The sequence below is a fragment of the Cygnus olor genome, chromosome 1 (assembly GCF_009769625.2).
Source record: "Cygnus olor isolate bCygOlo1 chromosome 1, bCygOlo1.pri.v2, whole genome shotgun sequence".
NCBI lineage: Eukaryota > Metazoa > Chordata > Aves > Anseriformes > Anatidae > Cygnus > Cygnus olor.
Window position 1 is genome coordinate 138,448,808 of NC_049169.1, and position 21,717 is coordinate 138,470,524.

The 21,717-nt window shown below is 38.3% G+C and overlaps 1 protein-coding gene across 4 annotated transcripts in view; it reads left to right on the plus strand.

Annotated features, from left to right (window-relative positions):
- The window catches only part of OCA2 (OCA2 melanosomal transmembrane protein), a 205,264-nt gene that overhangs the window by 116,261 nt on the left and 67,286 nt on the right, over nt 1-21,717 (plus strand). For 3 of the 4 annotated variants that reach the window (XM_040535549.1, XM_040535542.1, XM_040535534.1), the window contains 3 exons: nt 207-315; nt 16,292-16,419; nt 21,342-21,401. In XM_040535549.1, coding sequence (XP_040391483.1) covers nt 207-315; nt 16,292-16,419; nt 21,342-21,401 — 297 coding nt within the window. The remainder of the gene's footprint in view (nt 1-206; nt 316-16,291; nt 16,420-21,341; nt 21,402-21,717) is intronic. The other variant, XM_040535559.1, reaches the window with a different exon arrangement.

Below are 21,717 nucleotides of genomic sequence, written 5' to 3' on the forward strand. Positions count from 1 at the left end.
AGCTTCACATTGGGCCTTTGTTCCCACATATTCAAGTTATAGTGTGCATGAAATGCTTCAATTTAAATATTTATGTCTTTTATGCTGAAGAAGAATATACAATACAGGAACAGCAGTTTGTACTTCACACATGCTCTTTTGAACTTAATGCATAATAGATAGCTCCTTCTTTAATACAGTTACTCAATTCTTTTTCCTCTTTACAGCACAGAATAACAGACAAAATCCTTCTTATCAAATGCCTGACTGTGCTGGGATGTGTTATTCTTATGTTTTTTCTCAACTCATTTGTTCCCGGTGTTTACCTAGATCTTGGTAAGTTTCATAGTTTTGTTCTATTTAGTTGAAATAAATAAATAAATAAAATAAATCAAAACAACAACAACAACAAAAAAGACAGCCAAATTGTAAGATTTTTCTGAGTCTGTGTCAGTTCAGAAAGCTCTTTTCTGTATGTTCCTTGCCTCACAATTACACCAGATTAATCAGAACAGCAGTTTCTCAGAACAGGTTTTTGAAATGCAGTCACGTCTTAGTCACCCTAGGAGGAGTAGCAGGTAGAGCTCATGATTTCATTTTTCTGACTTCCCAGTATTAGGTGGGTAAACATTACTGAACGAGGAAATTTGACCTAAGCATGATCTCACTGTAGATATGAATAAATGACAAAGATTCATCCTGGAGATCAGAAATTGTTTCATGTAAGGACATTAAAGTAGTCTGGCATTACTTCTTCAGCATAGATACCTCTTTGTATGACTTCCAGACATCATTGCATTATCACCAGAATAAATAATTTCCCAAATTAAAAAAAGGAAGACACTGTATATGTGTGAAATAAAAATATTATGTATACTTTCTAAGCCTAGACTTATATGTGTGGATTTTTATACAGTTATGTGTATATCTATGTGCAGACATGTTCTACATGTCCTAAAAATAGAACCAAATTAAAATTCATATATAACTGAAAGGCAGTCATAAAACCTGTCTGTGCATTGGCCTATGAAAGTTAACAATATATTTGTGGCTGCTGAGCACTTACAATTTATAGAATTTAAGATTTATAGTCGTTTTTTTTTCCTTCCATCTGAATCCCCCACTGTGTACATCCAGTGACTGAAAGATGCAACAGTCTTGAAGAAGAATGAATAAATAATGAATAAAGCATTGATTGAACTATACTATAGATTTTTGTTATGCTATATAGGGCTAGTTCTAGCTGTACAGTGGCAATCAGGTTGAGGAAAGGGGTGTCAGCCAGTGACACTAGTGGCACAGCTGCAGTGTCAGCTTCCTTGTTCCAGAGTGTTTGTCATGATGGACAAATCATGATGGGTGATTTAATCCAATAAATAATATTGGCTGCTAAGTTGTTAAAAGCTGTACTGATGCATTATAACCACAAAACTACAACTTTACTGAAGTGTAGGAAGAAGCAGAAATTGGAGACACTTGAAGGCATTTGAAGTCACTGTGGCTAAGAATGTAAGGAAGGAGTTCACATCAGCAATTTAAGAAATCAATTTTCACCCTTACTTTTCTGCCTCAGATAAGTAGACACTGAACCATGTAGGATTTTGTGAAGTAAACCCATCATCTAAAAGTGTTTTTTGAAAACCCACAGTCAGTCAGTAAAGACCATATAGCACTGGTTGCATATGCCCCTGGTAAGATATTATTTCGAAACTGCAAAGTAGTTGGAGTACTAGAAGAAATCTAATAAATGATGACTGTTTTTTTGTCCTACTTCATGTCAGTAAAATAAATGAAGAAAATGACATGGTTGGCAGCGCAGGTTTCTTTTATTCACTAGCTGATCTTCAGCTGTAACCTTGAAAGTAAACATGGGCTGTATGTGTTCTGTGTAGTTTTCCCCTGTTCTGTATTCTCAGCAAGCCCATCAGATTAATGGAAAAGTGTTATTAAATCATATGCATAATTTCTAATAACACTTAATGGAACCTACAGACTTATATCAAGGTCTCATTGTTGACTCCTGAATTCCACTGTCTTGATGCTTGCTGCCACTTATTTATCATTACTGAAGATAGTGCTGCTATGAGTTGCTATGGATTTTAGTCCTCCAGTGCATGCAAATAAATTTCCTAAAATACAGCACTTGTACTCTGGTGGTTTGGTTAAATTTGTTCAATAATTTTTTTGCATAAAAATGAAAGGAGATTGTAGTTCAGTGTTTAATTTCCTAACAGAATAATGTTTTATACAGAAGCTTAAGTGTTAGAAATCTAATAACTTTTAATTGCATTTGGAAGAGTGAATTAGAAAGATCATAGAATTCTTTATCTGTCCCCAGCCCTGATACAATTTTTCTATTATGAACTTGGAATCATTGATATAATTTGAGGGAACTGATGTTTTAATTTAAATTATAAAATTTTCATACTTAACTCTCTTTTAAAATGCAGAACACTTTCCTATTCAGCTTTCTTGTTCCTATTCATCAATTTGTTTAGTCTAATTCTATGAAATATGAAAGATTAATACAGAGACTTTAAATAAACAAATATGGCAAACTTTCAACTTCAACAGTATTTTCATTCTGTTCCTATGGGATATTACTTTGTTGATAAATCATTGGTAAAGCATCTGAGAAAAGATAACGAGAGGAAAATAAAGCCCCTTTGATGTTTCTACTTGGCTCCTATTTTGACTTCAAGTTTTAGGGAGGCACGTCTAGAGCTTTGAACTATAATGAGTTTCCCCACTACAGAGACAAAAGATTTTTTTTTTAAAGATTTTATTGGAATAGAATCTAGAATATTTATTTATTTATGTTAAGGGATGCTCAAATTGACCAGTTCAGTCAGAATAGACAAAATCAATTTATAAGCTACTTCCTTTGGGGTAGATCCTTTCTCTTTGGTTTGGTTTTAGTCATTTCAGTGATTTGCTGAGCTACTATGATCTCTGTGCAGTTCCTCTGAGTATCCATCACTGCTGTGGCCCTGGTTTTGTCTGCCTCCCTCAGTGACCTCTGCATGCAGTGGAAGTGCCTCATTCCTTGCAGACCCCTTCCAATCATTCTTCCTTCTGCTTCTGGACCCTCTCTTCTCAGGGCAAGGTTCAGTCATTTCTGAGACAGTGGAAGGTCCTCTCCTCCTTTTAAAGGGTTGCAACAGATGCCTTGATGATCCTTATGGGTCCCTTCCAGCTCGGGATATTCTATGATTTTATGATTCTTTTGGACTCATCTTCAGGAAACCTGTGCCAGTGCTCTGTCAGCTGCACAGTAAAGAAGTGCTTCCTGGTGTTCAGAGGGAGCCTCCTGTGTTCCAGTTTGTGCCCATTGCCTCTTGTCCTGGCACTGGACACCAGTTAAAAGAGCCTGGCTCCACCGTCATTGCATTCTTCCTTCAGGTATTTATAAACATTGATGAGATTCCCCTGTGAGACTCCTCCATACTAAACAGCCCCAGCTCTCTTAACCTCCTCATAGGAGAGGTGCTCCAGTCACTTGATCATCTTGGTGGACCTCTGTTGGACTTTTTCCAGCATGTTCATGTCTCTCTTCTATGGGGGGCCCAGAACTGGACACAGCACTCCAGGTGTGGTCTCACCAGTGTTGAGTAGAGGGCAAGGATCACTTCTCTTGACCTTCTGGCAATGCTTCATCAAATGCAGCCAAAAATACCATTAGCCTTAGCAGCAAGGGTACACTGCTGATTCATGTTCAATTTGGTGTCCCCCAGGACTCCAAGGTGCTTTTCTGCAGAGCTGCTTCCCAGCTGGATGGTCCCCAACATGTAGTGGTACCTCGGGTTATTTCTCCCCAGGTGCAGCTCTTTGCACTTCTCTGTGTTGACCTTCATGAGATTTCTGTGAGCACACCTCTTCAGCCTGACAAAGACCCTTTGGATGGCTGCACAGCCCTCTCGTGCGTCACTCACTCCCTCTGAGTTTAGATTCTCTACCTAGAGAATCTCAGTCAGGTCCTCATCCATCCCCTGGTAGAGCTCCATGTACTCCAGCAGTCATTGACACAGAATGCAGCACACCCTGCTCTTCTCCCCAGCCTGTTCTTTCCAAAGAGCCTGCATCCTTCTACTCCAACACTCCAGTCATAGGAGCTATCCCACCACATCTCCATGATGCCAATAAATCATAAACCCTGAGGGAGCAATCATGTCTTTTTGTGTTTCTGCTGAGTGGTTTTGTCTTCACACCATTGTCTGATCTCATTCTGGTTCCTTTGGTGCTGTGGATGCTTGTGATCCTTCAGACATCGATGTTGAAGCTAATTATCTTCAGCTGCCCTTAAAATAATCTGTGCAGGAGATCAATAATCAGTGGAGGTGATCAACCACTGTGATTAGCCTGACCTGCTTTAGAGGGGTAATTCATGAAAAGAGTCACCTTACTCTATGTTATTTCACTCTTCATGTGCCAGAGGGTCTCTTCTCAATTTATACTGAGTTTCAGTTACAGATAAGAACAAAGCCAAAACAGGTAGATGGACTTTTGGCTTGGTTATTGATTTTTGGGGGATTTCAATACTAACTAAAATCAGCTGTAGTATTACTAAACAAAGCAGTGTTAGTAAAGAACCCAAACATATGAACTTATAAAAAAATATGATTGTATTAATTTAACGATCACGATCACCATGAACTTTCTGGGTACTTGGACAAGTTCTATAAATCAGCACGCTACATCACTTCTTTCAAGAAAACCTCCTAGACATAAATTTTCCCTGTTGTCTTTTCTCTAAAGCTAAAGTTCCTCGATATTTATAGACAACTGTTGTCTTGTTTACTGGGAACTCATTTATGTAGTTAAATCTAGTTTCTCTTGGAAAACTCTCCCCTGTCTTCTATATTCACTATGGTTTTACTTCCGACTGTGAGGTTGCACAGCAAATTCTGCTGCAGATACTTTTGAGAATCTAAGTCTCCTTTCAATTTTTCTTGAATAGTTGTATCTTGCATCATTGAAACTTTTAAAATCTGTGATTGAAACAGTGGAAAAGGAGGGAAAATGTTCTTTTCATTTAATTTAAAATGACTTTTTGTTTGGATGGCCATATTGTGCAGAGCTTCTTTTTATTTTATAACCAGTGCGTTCAAGGAGAAATGTGTTCAGTTGCTGTAGATACAAAAGACTCCTGTTATCCTGTCACTCCTTTGGATGCCAGTTGTCATATTTTCTGACTAATTTCTGTAATTTACAGAAAATTTGTTGAAATTCACAGGAGAAATTAAATACCTTAATTGGAAAAAGCATCAGCAGAACAACAGCAAAAAAAAACTCACAACAAATGATTTCTACAGAGAATGTTATGCAAATTATAGCAAAAAGTTTGCCTTAACCTTCAGGGAAGTGGAGTGGCTCTGAAATCCCTTCCATATAATTTCTCTTGATTTTCAACCTGCTTTTGTTTAAGTGGACATGCACAATTTTCAGTTAACACTGTAGTTTACATAGGTGAACCAATAATTCAGAATAGATTAGAGACTGAGTGCAACTTTTCTGATGATGAAGAAAGTCCTTCATTGCCCTAAAGAACTTCTCAAATTTGCTTAAATTTGGTATTGAATCACAGAATGTCAGAAGTTCTGTACTGATATTTACTTGGCTTAGAAACACCAAATCTAGTTCTCCATTAGTGCAGCTTCCTAATATTTTAACAACTAACTTAATCCATTTTCTATTCTGCATCATTTTCAGTAAATGGTACAAGAACTTTGCTGTAGCAATGATTCTTCCTTAAAAACTTTGAGACAGACCGCCAGTATGTGTAAGAGATTTAGCAATGTTTGACTAATGCCAGAAACCTTAAGCTTTGAGATCTTTGACTAAATTGTTTAATTCTATGAGCTCAAAAAGAGCTAATATCACACAGGTGAAATAAATGTAGTCTGTGCAGTTTTATTCTGAATGTTTAACTCAGAAAGCTGTGTAAGAAGAACTCTAAGAAATTTGAACAGTTCTCTGAACTGTTATTCTGGAACATTTTTCTCATCTACCATTGGTGGTAAATAGCTTAAACCATCTTATGCTACTCTTCGGTATGATGGTGGAGTTATATAAATCTACACTGTTTACAAACAATGTAATCATATATGCAGAATGAAACAAATTAGGTTTTCAAAATGTGTTTGTACCCATTGGAAGGGTAAGGAAAAGAGTGTTTATATTTTGGAGATGCTTGGTTTCAGGATAATTTGTGCAAATCTTGTGAAAGGTCCATTATAGAACTATTCAACTTACTGAAGAGTTATTTCATAAAATGTTTGAAAACAAACAAAAAAACCAAACAAACCACTTCACACAAGATCAATTTAAGAAGCCACTGTATAATTGTTTAGTTCTTAAGAACAACAAAAATCCTAGTGAGACAAACAGCTATTAAGCTATAAAAATTGGTGAATGACACATATTCAAGAAAGCACAGGCTTAAAGCCGAAGGCTACATTGTTAAGGTTAGCACATCTTGCACCAGTTTGTCACTGAATCTAACATTTTTCTCCAGGCTAACTAGGAGCTGACATATTAACTGGTTTTAACTGAGGAGAGCTTATTGGCATTGACTGCTAAGTAACTTCTCAAATAAGACTGAATTATCAACTATATTTCAATCTGTTAGAGACAATATTTTTTCCCCTGTATTTTTTGTAAAGCTTTCCGACCTGGTTTGATAAGTTAAGGAACCAGGTGCAAAGCTTGGGAACCAATGTTTACAGACCTTTTCTAAACAGCTAAAAATATGATTCGAATAATCTGTGGTTACCTACAAACTCCTTCACACATTTCAGTGAGGTAGATTGTTTTGGTCCCTAAAACATTTGGATTAGGGATGCCTTCTTTGCATATAGCAATAGGCTCCAGCTTTCAGAGTATCTGTGACGGTGTCATGCTCATGATATTGCGGGCAAAAAAGAGAACCTCATTATATCTGGAACCATGAATTTGTTGTTAGTCTAATCAAAACTGTTATCAGTTTAAGCAAAACACAACAAACAGTTATTGTTTGTGTACTTATGATAACACTAACACATTGAGTTACCTAATGAATACAAAAGCAAACTCATTAACAATTAAAGTTAAAGCTGTTGCTAATAAATAAATAAATAATAATAATAAAAAGACATATTCCTAGTATCTACCCCTTATATACTGATGTTACGGTTACCCTTTGATGCAATGGGGGGTACAAAAGTTTACAGCTTTAGTCTGAGTAGAGACATGACGAGTTGATACCTTCAGGTCTTTGCTTGGGGAAGCATTACAACTGTTTCTTTCTCCTCTTTACCAGATGTATAATGCTGATGGTTTCTTCCTTCTTGTGCTTGAGTCCACTTGAGCTCAATTTTTTCCATTTTTTGAAACTTCATGCCTTTTTTTTTTAAATCTTGTCTTCAGTTCTGCATTAAGTTCAATTTTTTCATATATAGTGTTGTATGTTACATACTTATTCCTTGTCCTTTTTTTTTTTTTACCTCAAAAATAGTTTTTGACTCATGTCTAAGTTTGCATTATTATCCCTAACTACTTGCTGCTGAGTTGCTGATAGTCCTAGAGCGCTCGCTATCATCCTATGCCCTCACTTTCAAGACCTTTCCTATCACTCCACACCTATACTCCTTTATGCTGTATTATTAGGCTCAGGTCATAAGTAGTTCGTTATACACAGCATCAAAAGTTGTAATTCCTAGCTATACAGGAATTGATAACAATATGCATGAAGTCACACAATTATGCAAAAGTAAGCAAAAACAGAATTAGGTATGTTTTCTGTTTTTAGTTTTTGGATATTTTTGTATCATCTTTCATAGAAATACAGAATATAGAATTTCATAGAATCATTAAGGTTGGAAAAGACCTCCAAGATCACCTGGTCCAACCATCCCCCTACCACCAATGTCACCCACTAAACCATGTCCCTAAGCACCACGTCCAACCTTTCCTTAAACACCCCCAGGGACGGTGACTCCACCACCTCCCTGGGCAACCCATCCCAACGCCTGACTGCTCTTTCTGAGAAGAAATGTCTCCTCATTTCCAGCCCGAACCTCCCCTGGTGCAACTTGTGGTCATTCCCTCTAGTCCTACCACCTCTGAGAAGAGACTGATCCCCAGCTCCCCACACCTTCCTTTCAGGTAGTTGTAGAGAGCAATAAGGTCTCCCCCGAGCCTCCTCTTCTCCAGACCAAACAACCCCTGTTCCCTCTTCCCTCAGCCGCTCCTCACAGTACTTGTGTTCCAGGCCCTTCACCAGTTTTGTAGCCCTTCTCTGGACACTCTCCAGGGCCTTGATGTCCTTCTTTTACTGAGGGGCCCAAAACTGAACATTGTACTCAAGGTGCAGCCTCACCAGAGCAGAGTGAGACTGATCGGATAACTAATTGTTTCTTTTTGCTTTAGATTCTTTAAATCCTGACCTTGTAATGGTAAACAGAACAACAAATTATAGCATTTGACAAGAGTAACCAGCCTACTGTAGTAAGATACCTTAGCTTTTAGGTGCTCTTCTCTTTGAAAGCGCCCAGCCCTTTCTGGATATCCTTCCAGCTTCTATAAGCTGTGCTTGCAGCAGCTGATCTGCAGCCCTTTTTTTCAGGTGATATCAACTACTACTGTCAATGGAGTCTGGATCATTTGGCCTCATTTAGTATTCTTTGCCTCTCTGCTTTTGCTTCATTCCTCTGTTCTGTTTTTTGTTCTGGCATGTAGTAGTATTGGCTTAAATTGTTCTGTATTTTTACTTGAGATCAAGAAGAGCACTGCACATGACTGATCTTCTGGTCTCTGAGTATGTAGCATGGAGATTTGATTGTGCCATGAAGGTGCACATTGCTTTAAGATGAGAATAAACATAATTGTATTTACAAGGTTAATATATATTTGATTCATAGTGATGTTGAAGAAAATCCTGGTCAAGTGTGTATGAATATGAGTTAAAAATAAATTTGACAATTATTTTGTAGTAATCAGAATGTTGGAGTGGAGCTAAATTGATGCAGTCAGCATTGACTATGACTCAGATAGTCCTGTTCAGATCTTAGTTATTCTTCCCTCTCAGCGTAACACATTCTTTCTGAAAATAAGAGAAATCTGTTTTCTGTGGTCCTTGCAGTTTTTATTTCTCTGAGGCTAGTCTTCAAAAAATTACACCCTTGAAAATGCCCAGTCATCTTTAAGAACATGTAATTAAACATAGAAATTATCCTCTGTCCTTGCAGTTGCCCGTACACTCAATGTGAGAAAAAACAGGAATCAGCAGCAGTTGTGAACCTTTTGCATTTTAGTTCTTTAGTTCTTTCTTCTAGAAAAGTTGACCTTCACTTTATCTTGATATTTGCATCTTCTTAAATTACTTTTAGCTTCCAAGAGCCAATGAGGCTACAGCAATAGAGTGTGTGTTTTTTTCAGTGACCTTTACTGAGATAATGTTATCATTTTTTGAAGACAGATTGGTACAATATACACAGTTATATGTGTCAACATATCTTCTCTGTTAGATGTAGCACCTAGTTATAGCAATCTCTAACCATGGTTTCTTGCTTACAGTGTTGTAGCTTGGATGCCATTTTAGATTGTTCAGGAGAATTAACAAAGTTGGGTGTTGAGATTGCCACACAATGGTGAATGTGATTTCTCCTCTCTGACCTGACAATACTACAGCTCTGCAGTAAAGTCCAGCCCACCCCGCCCCTGTACATAGAGGCTGATCTCTGATTACAGAGCAGCTAGAGTCCTCTGCTTCCTTGTTTTATGATACACTTCTTGCTTTTAACTTTAAAATTTCCTTCTATCAGCGTAGGTTTCTGTTTTGTTTGCCTTTCATAGGTTTATAGTTTCCATCAACTTTTTTCACATTCCTTTCTATCTCCTTGTATTCTACTAAGCATTTTCAGTTGCAGCGCAAACTGTCCTGGACTGTCACTACCATAGTTCTGTCCCCAAGGAACAGCCTTAAGCTTGGTTCTAAAAATAGCACAGAACAGGTACAAATGATTTCTATGAAGCTATGCCAATGAAAAGAAACTGTTCAAAAGACCAGCGAGTTGTTTTTAAGAGTGTCATTTTATATATATTTAAAATAATATATATATTAAAGATAAAACAGTGCTTATGAATTGACAACTGTTGCTTATTTGGCATGACTTTAGAATGTACATTTTCATGACTGATAAAATTAAAAAGAGGAATTGTAAAAACCTAAATATAGGGCATTTTAATTCACATCCAGTACTACTGATCAAACGTATTACATAAGTAGAGTGAGCGCTATGGTAAATGTGTCTATGATTTAATCTTTTCGTTCAAATATTTCTATATAAGTACATAAGAGTATAATTGAATGAATGCTTATACATAACATTACAACTGTAGCATAGAGTATGAAGAACTGACATGCATCTTTGGGTTAAGTTATGAAGGGTTATGGAGGTAATTGGACTTCTGATTAAGCTGTTGGGACACAATGATGGACTTTACTTCCCCATATATTCAATTACATGCTATGTAAGCCATGATTCAAAGGTAAGAGACAAATATGTTCTAGCCTGTTATGGATGTTGTGGGCTAGGAGCGTTTTTATGCAATTCACAAAAAGTTGCTGTGGCCATTTTGACAAGTAGAGGATTGGTAACATCAAAGGAAAGAATATCCTGCTCAGTTACAAAAAATCCATGTATCCATACCATTGTTTCCAGAAAGGAGAATTATACTTTGATCTAGCAGAAGCTGGTTTGGCTGATTTTTAAAAATCTCTCTTTACTTCTCAGCTGTTATGTATGTGATTCTGCATACTGTGTAGCTTGAGCCTTTCTCACTGCTATTATGCCTCCTCACTCCCTTTTGTCCTATCCATTACTGCCACAGCAAACAGATTGCTCTCTCCCCTCTGAAGGAGCCTGGTATTTGCCTGAAGACTTGCAATTTAATCTTCTTATCTTTTAACTAAACATCCCAGAATCTTTTAATTTTTCCTCAAAATTCAAGTTTTCAGACTGTTAATCATACTTCTCTGCACTGGTTTTCTAATGGGTAGGCATCTTATAGTACACATTTTCTGAGTTTACTGGTGATGAAGAGAGCAAAGGCTGCTTCACAGGATTTGCTGTTTTTTATCCTGATCCTGTATTTCAGGAGGCTATTAGGTTCTGTTGTGATCCACTGTATTTCTTGAGTCTTTTCTGCAGGACTGTTAGGTGCTTCCCAGCCTGGATTTGTGTAGTTTAAAATCCTCCTGCCTAAATTGTAGTACCCTGCACCTGTCTTTCTTGAGCAGCCCTCTGTTTTGTTCAGGCCAGTACTGAGGTGGTGTAGGGTTATCCTGGCTTTGGTGTTCAGGGTAAATGTCTCAAGCGCCATTTCAGTTTCCAGAAGAGAGAATGCACTCTCAGTCTTCATACAGAAAGAAATTATTTCAAATTCTGTGCATGTAAAGGAAATGTACAGTATCTACATGTTCACATTGTTATGAGGAAGCTTAATATGCTTTTCAGCTGCTAATAGGTCAGACAAAATTACCTTTACTAAGGAATACAAATTTTGCTTAATGAGCATTTGAAAGGCCTGCAGATTACACAGTATTTTCATCCTTTCATTTCTTTCTCTTTCACCTGTCTTCCTCCCACATATCCTATTCTTCTATTGGATTCTATTAGATTGTTTTCTGTTTTCTACTTCTGCTTGATTATTTAAAAATAAGTTTTTTTTTGTTATTATTTTATTTTCCTTTTTTTTTTTTTTTTTTTTTTTTTTTTTAAGCAGGACTGCAGTTGTATTCTGCTCATCATAAGCTATTTATTGTTCCAAATGTGGTTTTCTCTACTGGGTAAAGTGAATCAGAAAAGCCAAGCACTCAAGCTATTTCTCCTGTACCATTTTCCTGGTTTCTGACAAGACACAGGAATCTCTTCTGTGAAGAATGCATTATAAATTTGCAAGGTGCATTTTATAATAAAAAAACATTTTATTTTTCCTAAAATAAATAGAAACTGTCACTGTCTTCAACGGGTGCTGTGTGAGTGCAGAAATGGAATTTAGATTCAGTTTCTCTCAGCATTATATTTCCAGAACACCAATTGTTGTGAAACAGAAGCACTGAAAGGCAGTAAAAGAAGTGGTTTTGGGAAATATAAGTGGGCTTTGCTTTCACTGTAGTAATGAGAAGTTATTTTTTGAAATTATTTCTATTTTTCTTCTTCCTGGCTATCTTTTGTGGCCCAGTAAGCTAGAAAATAAAGAAACAGAGATGCCAGTCTTTAATGCACCCTGGTACTTTCAGTTCTTTGAAAATGAAGGAATGTTTCAAATTGAATCCAGGGCAAATGCAGACACCCAAATATATAAAACACTGTCATGAATGTTCTTAGCAAGAACATTACTTAGAAAAGGCTCAGGAAACCTGCCCATTTAGAGAGGCAGGTGGCTATGTAATATCTGTACAGACGTAGTTGACTTTGACAAGCAGTGTGGCAGAGAACAGTCAATCAAGCAGTCACAGCCCACACTGACATCTGTGGCCTTCAGGAATTAGAAGAAGATGTTACTCTTGCCCAGTTGCAGGATGCTTGAAGTCAAACCTCAAGATCTTACAAGAAGTCCTCCAAAACTCCTTGAGAGACTCCCTCCTTCCTCTCCCCTTCTCTTTGCTCCCACCCTGTGCTCACCCTCTGAGAGATGGGTACCTATTTCTCCTCTTCGCAGTTACAACAAGAAAAGCAAATACACTCTGAAAAGACTGTGCATGTAGACTGCAATAAGTAGCTGACATCTTCAATTCTTGAGATCTGTACTTGCTGGAGTACTGCAGGAGGACACGTCCCTTACCTATTTGTATTCCCCGTGAACACTGTCATAAGGAAGGGCACTGTTCTCATGCCAAGCTGTGTGCATAGAGCTAACGCATGCTGCTAAAACCCATGTTGCAACAAAATGCTTGGTTCTGTCCACCTCTTGTGCAACTCATATTTCATTAGTTTTAGCAAATGATTATCTCCATCTACCATGTTCAGATTGATTTGTTTTTGGTAGGAGTGTGGAAATAATCCCAGATTTTATCACAGATTATTCCAGAACTGCAGAGAAGTCTCTGTTCTTCAATCCTTCACTTTATCGTACCTAATGTTGTCACTTACAGCTGTAGAAAATAGCAGTAAAATTCTGCTGTTAAGCTCCAGATCTGTACCCATCTGCTTCCATTGAAGTGTCCCTCTAATAGGAATTGCAATAATCTGCATTTAAGGCCCACTGTATTTTTCTGGAATTTGGAGAACAGCTAAGATTTGAAATTAGCCTAAATTTGCATGGATAGATTCACCTTGATTTAGGGAAAGGCAGAAAGTAATTCAATGATGATAGCAAGAAATGTAGTAGATGTCCGGAACTGACAGTTCCCTACTTGCTTTCTTTTGCTATTTTGGAAACTCCTAAAGCACTCCCTCCCTGTGATTTATAACTGTTTCTGCAGTCTGATTTGCCTTTGGTAGGAATAAGACTATCTAAGTTTTTCAGAACGTTTTCCTGGAAGATCTTCTGTATGAGCTTCACCATTTTAGCATTCAGGCTATGTGCATATCCAGGGCCAGGAGAGCAAAAAAGCTGTACCCATTTTTAGCTTATGCCAGGATCCGGCATTCACCTTGAGCAGTACAGAGTATTACCACTCCTAGGTCAGTCCAGGAGCCTCTTCCCAACAGTTGGTAAAAATTCCATTCTTCATGAGAAAATTTGCTAGCTGCTTAGCAGAGCACAATGCACTTGCAGAAAGAAGAAAAGCAAGATTGTGGGTACATGAAGCTACAAAAGGGGGTCTTTTACACAAATCAGGAATGTGGCGGATAAGCCCCTTGCAAAATTTGGATGGCTGAGATGGTTATGACCCAGTACTTCTTTCATTGCCAAAACAAACCAACCAAACACCCCACCAGCCTTTGTGAAGATAAAGACTTTATCAAATGCAAAGGCATTTTACGTATCCTTTACCCCAGTGCACCACATCCAGCTTTCCTCCTGATACAGCTGAACCAGACCTTTTCTACCACTTGGTATCTATCTACCTGCATCAATGATGTGGGCTGGATTTGACCCTGCCTGTGCCAAGTTTCATACTCAGTAGGGTAGAGGATGGCCAAATGAGAGTTTGCTTTTAGAGCCTGCCTGCCCTGAGCGTGGGTTGACTTCACTGCTGGAGTTTCCTAAGAGACTTCTGAGAGGCACCATCTGGGCTGTCCCCACCCCGCTCTCTTTTGTGCTGGTTTTTGCTCTCCTCCTCCCTTGCAGTATAATATTCATGTATGAGCTACTTTTGACTGAGGACTAATTAGATCACTGTGAGCAAAGCAGGGACCAGACTTGCTCAGTTTGCAGCATGGTAGTTTCAGTCCTTGGTGATGAGCAGAGATGGTTGTGAGACATGTTTTTTGGGACCAGTGAGGCACTCAGTTGAGATTTTACTCAAGACCTCTATAAGGGAACAATATACGAGCTGAAGCTACAAAATTCCAGATATAAACTTCCTTCGGAGTTTTCAGCCTTATTTAGTTTTGGCTTTGTTTCCAGTAGTATGGAGGTCTTTCTGCTGGTAAACCATTAGATTTCCTAGTCCTTATATCTGTTTCCTTACAAGGATTTCCCTGCATTTTGCTCTAGATTAGCTTCACGCCAGGCTAAGAAGAGTTCTCATGAGAGCTGCTTATCAAGGAATCAGCAGAACCGGAATGATCAGTGGTGTCAAAGCCTTTCAAGGAGGATCATGGGGAGAAGCTGGGGAAAGGAAAAGTTGTTCATAATGCTGGAAAATATGGTTTCAGTCATGGAGAGGACAGAAGCCAGTTTAGGGAAATCAAGGGTAGAGCTGCCCAGGGGAAAAGATGGAACTTGGAGGAAAAAATAAAAAAATAATGTTTACAGCTTTGTGATGAGGCAGAACCTTTGGTCTCTTTATTTCTTTTGTATTTACATGGAATTTAAATAGAATATAGCTTGATCTTAGTTTTAATCTGTTGAATGATGTTGGATCTCCTTCTTTCTTTAACCTAACAGAAAAACAAACCCATGTGCATAAGCTGCAAGTCAAATGGCCTAAAGTTTTATGAATGTCTTCTATCCTTAAATTTTCTTACAGCTGTGGTTCTTGAAGGCTGTTGTAGAAGGCTCACTTTATTCAGCTACCTGCTTTGCAGCAGGGGCCTATTCACATTTGGTCTTTGATTATAACTTAGAGATTTTTTTTTTTTTTTGCCAGTCAAGATTGTTATTCTTCTTTCCTCCTCGCTTGTTCTGCAGTTTTTTTGAATCCATCACTTTTCTACAGTGAATGTATGAAATAGCACCAGGTATCTGAAAGAATCACAACAAAGGGAGAAATTACTCGAAGAGGTGGGATGCTTTATTTCCATGCCATAAAAAAATCCTAAATTATGTATTTCAGATTTACACATTAAAAAAAATTAAAAATCTGCTATTTAAGAAAAAGTAGAGAAGAAGAAAGAAAAAAGAGTATCATCCTGAGGAAAAAAATGCCAAAAAAAATCTCAGTTTTATGTCTGAAATCCCATTCTACTGTTCAAGATAAATGTGCCAGAAGAATTAAACAGCTTCAGAAAGAACTTTAGCTGTGCAGGGCAAAAGCTAGTCTTGCTTGGACAGGATATTCACTGCTTATATTCTCTGTCTGATTGTGCATTTCATCTGCATTTTCTCTGTCATCTACCAAAATGTATCTTAAAACATCAGGATGTATAGAGGGATCCTGTTTGCAGGGAGTCTATTTTGCTGTTGAAAGATGATGTCCTGTTTCAAAGATCATTTCACATCCTGAGTTTATCTTCTAACACATTTAGCCTGTGAGTCTTCAATGCCCTGGGGCTGCAGCCAGCCTTTCAGGGGGCTGCAGAGTCCTTCCAACCATCTCCTAACCACCTAAAGTTTTCTTTGTGATTAAAAGTCACTATTTTTTTTGTTTGTTTGTTTTCGGATAACCCAGACATGCCTTCTTTCCTTTCTTCTCAATTATGCTTGCAGACTCTTCTCTTTCTTTCTCCTTTCTGGCCCTAGTAGAAAGCTGCTAGCAACCTGGCCTTCCTATGGGATTTTTTTTTTCCTATGTGTAAATATAGATATAGATATAAATTAGAAAGCACAAAATATTCTTCCTGGAGGACTTTTGAACTTCTCTTTTTATAGAGTCAGAGTGAAAGTGTGGCAAAAACCTTTAACTGAAAAATGCAATACTATAACTTTCATCTTGCTAGTACATAATGTGTGAAGTGTTGTTCTCTCTTTTCCCAATGTACTCTCTCTTTTTCTAATGCAGGCTGGATTGCCATTTTGGGAGCCATTTGGCTGCTAGTGCTAGCAGACATCCATGACTTTGAGATGATATTAAACCGAGTGGAATGGGCAACCCTTCTTTTCTTTGCAGCATTGTTTGTTCTCATGGAGGTAAGATTTTGTGATTTCTAAAGCCTGAGCAGTTAGAACCAACTTAAAATGTGAATTTTGAGGACATGTATGTTGCCAGGAAAAGGTGTCTTGCAGATTCAATTCTGCTAACAAAATAAAAATTGAATGCAGTCACAGTAGTATGGAGTGAAATGGTGGAGTGGTAGAAGCTGGATATTTTTGATTAATTTTTCACTGTAAGCTTGGTCCTACTCTCCTTCTGCATTTGCTGTGTACATCCAACACAATCATTTTCCATAAGTGGAATTTTTGTTTCCAGGTTTGTCTGTGCTCCATGCATTCAGATAGTTTATATGTATTTATGTATTTATTTTGAAATTCTTTAGACAAGCAATAGGAAAAATAAAAGAGCAAGAATAAACCACAGCTGAAAACTGCTTCTAATACTGTCAGCTACATGCTGGCTACCAAATGGCCTGAGAGCTTTCATGGGAGGATGGTTTGAAAGGATAATATCACTGAATTTCAGTTTCCAATTGTAATTGTAAAAGGTTTTCAGTACTTGAACTGTCTTGATATCTCATTGTGTCATCTTTGTGTGTTTGACTGTTCTAATAGTCTTTTTGATCCAGCCATGTTTTATACCCCTTTTTTATATTTATATTTAATCTTTTTTATTTTTATATTTTTATAATATGTTATATAAATTTTAAATTACATAATACAATATATTTATATTTACTGTTTGATGTTTTTTGATTTTTTGATTTACTGTTTGATGTTTTTTGATTGAGTGGATTTATTTTTACCCCAAATGTTTGGAGAAATCTTTGTATGAATATCCATGTTTGTATGTCAATAAGGTGTCTGTGCATTTCCTAAAATGCTTGGTATTTCTTAGTTGTTATTTGTTCCATTTAAATGATGTTAAGTTGTAGAAACATGACTGATAAAACCCGAGTGATCACTGGGTAGTGAATTGTCTTTGTGAGTAGTCTGGGAAAAGCCTGGAATAACAAATTTTCTTGCACAGCTTCCCCCCTACTATACACTCCAGTATTGGAAAGAACACAGACTTTGTAAATTGGCATGTATAAAAAAACAATTCATTAAAAAAGAAAAAAAGGGACTAAATTTGAAGCAAATACAAGCATTGAGTAACTCAACTAACTCTAATTAATTCCAAACTGGAAGTCAAAATCTGGTAACCTCTGAAAAGATGAATAGGAACTCTGATTATCATTAGGAAGCTTGTCTGAGAGCTAGTAGGTCTAAAATTCATCAAGGAAATGCTGATTTATTGCACACTCGTTAGCACAGGCAATTTTTATTTCTCTGTGTTATCAGGTTCTATATATCCTTGTGTTTTCTAGCTCTCATAGGAAATCCATATTGAAGCCATTTTTATTTTGTTAGCTGCTGCTGTAACAGTCTATTAGGTGCAATCCCTGATGTATTTATTGTTTTAGCTTGAATTGAACAGTCTTGATTTGAGTGCAGTCTGACTGTACAATAACATAGTAAAACACACAGGAAGTTATTTGCCATTTACTGCCAGACTTCAGATATGACTGCTATAATTCACTGAACTTCAATTTTTCACTTTTATGATTTCTCAGGTCACCAGTGAATAGTTTGCTAATGAAAGGAAAATTTTCCTGGCTCTTTAGTATAACAGCAATTTAAAGTCATGAAAGGAACTTATCTTGATAGTCAAGAGAAAAAGTGGGAGACAATATATTGACAGCAGACATCATGACATACTGCCCATAAAAGGGTTTGATGCAAATTTTTGTGCATAAAGTTCAATCTAAAATGTTACATGATTTTTTTTTTTCCTGCAGTAAAGCTCTAATCTTGAGCTGTCAAAATGGAAATCATATGCTGGAAGGCACCAATTAGTGCAGTAATACTTCTTGCTCTCAGAGAGCACAGGAAGATCCAGGAGACCCTCTGTGCAGTTTACATCCTGGGGAAGCCAGTGGCATGGTACTAATTGCTGCCTTTCACTTACGTGCTTGCAGGCGATTAGTCTGGATATTATAGACATCTTAAAGTTGGTTGCGTGATTAGCACTGTCATCATCTCCAATGTGATGAGCTACCTGCAGACTGACTGTCTTGAAGGAGCAATGTGCATGTCTGTTACTCACTTCCCTCATTCTGTCCTTTACTCACTTTCCTCTTTCCTGAATCTCTCTTTTGCGATACCGTGTCTGGATTCCAGAAGAAATTTTGGGTGTTTCTGAAAAGAAATATGTTGTGTTGACGGATAATTGAATAACAAGGCAGCAGTGCTAACCAAATGTAACACTGAGCTCTGCTTGCTGACAACTATGTGTTAAGAAGTTTATTTTAAAGTGTGAACACAAAGCAATTGCAGAAAAAATATGACAGTTCATTAATATTACTGCTTTTATGTACATTTTAAAAATCTCTTTGATAAACGTTGAGTTAATATGGGTAGAGAACTCATTGAGAGCAGCCCTGCAGAGAAGGACTTGGGGGTTCTGGCAGATGAAAAGTTCAACACGAGCCAGCAGTGTGTGCTTGCAGCCCAGAAGGCCAACTGCATCCTGGGCTGCATCACCAGGGGAGTGGCCAGCAGGGCGAAGGAGGGGATTGTGCCCCTCTGCTCTGCCCATGTGAGGCCCCACTTGGAGTCCTGCATCTGGGTCTGGGGCCCCCAGCACAAGAAGGATGTGGAGCTCTTAGAGTGGGTCCAGAGGAGGCCATGCATATAATCAGAGGGCTGGAGCACCTCTCTTGTGAAGAAAGGCTGAGAGAGCTGGGGCTGTTCAGTCTACAGAAGAGAAGGTTGAAGGTGACCACATTGCAGCCTTTCGGTGCTTGAAGAGAGCTTATAATAAAAATGGAGAGCAGTGATAGGACAAGGGAGAATAGTTTTACACTAAAAGATGGGAGATTATGTATTAGGAGGAAGTGAGGCCCTGGAACAGGTTGCTCAGAGAAGCTGTGGATGCCCCATCCCTGGAGGTGTTCAAGACCAGGCTGGATGGGACCCTGGGCAATCTGATCTAGGGGGTGACCCTTGTGCCCATGGCAGGGGGGTTGGAACTGGATGATCTTTAAGGTCACTTCCAACCCAAGCCATTTTATTATTATATCATAGCAACACAGGTAGCTTAGAATCAAAATGGTAACTTAAAATTATTAAAATGTATTTGTTAAAGTTAAAGCCATGAAAAAACATCATTAGTCTTAAAGTAAAGGCTATGTGTATGCATTTTAAAGCCTTATAACCTGTTTTCTGAATGCTGCATTTTTAAATGTAGACATACCTTTTCCCATGCAGCAAGTTGTTAAATTAAATATAGTCTCTGGGCCATATTTAATATGTGGCATCACTGGCTGTGCTCTTCCCCTTGTTTTCCTTGTCGATGGGACGGTGTTCCCTTAGAACTTCTAAGTGAGGCATCCTGTCTTGTATGAGATGCAGCTGCCCTGCCTTTACCTCTGCATCTCTCGCTCATGTGGTGAGTGGAAAACTACCAGCCCACCCATGGTATTGGTGCTCCTGCAGCAGGTGGGTGCTGCTGCCCTGTGCTGCTGGTGGTACCCAAATAGTTACACACTGCTGCCCCACTGAGCTGCAGGTGCAGGAATTGCTGGTCTCAATGACAGCCCTGCTGTCACTCTGTCATTACTGTGTCTTATGCCACACCACTCGGTACCTATTAGGATCTTTGTCTATCTCTGCCAGGGGATTTGACAGTGTGTGAGTTCAATGTTTTTTTTTTTTTTTTTTCCCCCCAGTGATGTCTCTGAAGAGCTCCGACTGTCCACTGTGCAGGTTGCACAGCATCACATCATGTGAATGCTGACTTCTGCAGCTGTGTGGCAATGCTCTCAGGCAGCACAGTGTTGCAGCTAACTGATTCATTGTCATGGCAGGAAAATGGAAAGTAGACTAACCACCTTTGTCTGGGCTGCACCAAAAATTATGCAATTTTCTTCCCAGAAACTGAAAAGTCAAAAAATAGATTTACCCCATTCAGCCTGGAAATAGTGCTTCATTCTGAATATTTGTAAGAAAATAAAACAAAATCAAATTAAATTTAAGTCTCTCCTGAGATATATTTACCCCTTTACTTTGTGTTTTGAAGGAATAGATCATACTTCTGGTGTGAGGACCCAGTTGCATTCTCCTATCTGCCCAAGGAGAGACCAGAGCCATAACCACTGGGCTGGAGTCTTGCTACGTCTTTTCATGCCTGGTAGTAACCATGGCTGTCTGGGGTACTACCCAATTATCCTGCACAAATGGGAATAGTTCCCACAGGGAGGACAGAGCACCCTGGAGCAGGCTGTCCCCTGGCCCAGTGGTTACAGAGCTCTCCTCCTCAGGTTGGATGCCTGACGTGGGCATTGGGGAGCTGCTTTTCCTGTCTTCTAGGTGCTGCTGCCTCTGTGCCAATTTCCATTCACCCAAAGTCTCTGGCCTGGTTTTAGCAGCTGGGTAGTGTTAGTTTTTACAGGTGCAATGCAGCTGTTTAATGGAAAAGTATATTTTGTTTCTCTTTTCTTCACATAAGCCTGAGCACAAGATGCCTGACCTTTTAAACATGATACACTTTTGTCTATAGTGGGGTTACGTCCAAGGTTTTGGGGCCATTGAGTAAAAATCAGTTGTCCTCAGGTATTCAGGAAAACATGTTCACTGAAGAATGTAATCTTGACATTTGAGCCATTCTCTGATGCCTTTGCCCAAGGCTCTTGAAGCAATCCCACTGGTCTTTCCAGTACAACCTGCCCACTTCTGCAAATACAGCTACCATTTCTGTATGTCTGTTCTTTCCGACCAACCGCAAAGTTGCTGTAAAAGCTGCTTGAGATGATATTGAGATCTTGTGAATGGAAATGAATTGTGTATGCTTACATCTACTGAAAAAATGTGGCTGCATCAATACCTTGCTAGCTGATATCATTGTCTTTTTTTAGGCTTTGGCTCATTTGCATTTAATAGACTACATAGGGGAGCAGACAGCTTTGTTAATAAAGGTATGTTTAAAATACTGAGAAGTGTTTTTCAGGTAAAGAAAACAGTTGTACTCTAATAGAATACTAAATAATATTTTTCTTTTGGAATTTTATGTTAAAGATTATATTCCTACACCAGCTATATCGAGAAGGTATGTCATACTTTGGGGTGGATGATATTCAGTGTGTGTCTACGGGCAGAAGAAATGTCGCTATAAGTGCAAAAAGGAAACCTTTTTTTATAGTCTAATAAACAAAAAATACCAAGGTGCAAACAAATATAAACCGTGAATGGGGAAAATTTGCAGTTACACAATTAATTTGTGTGTGTGTGTGT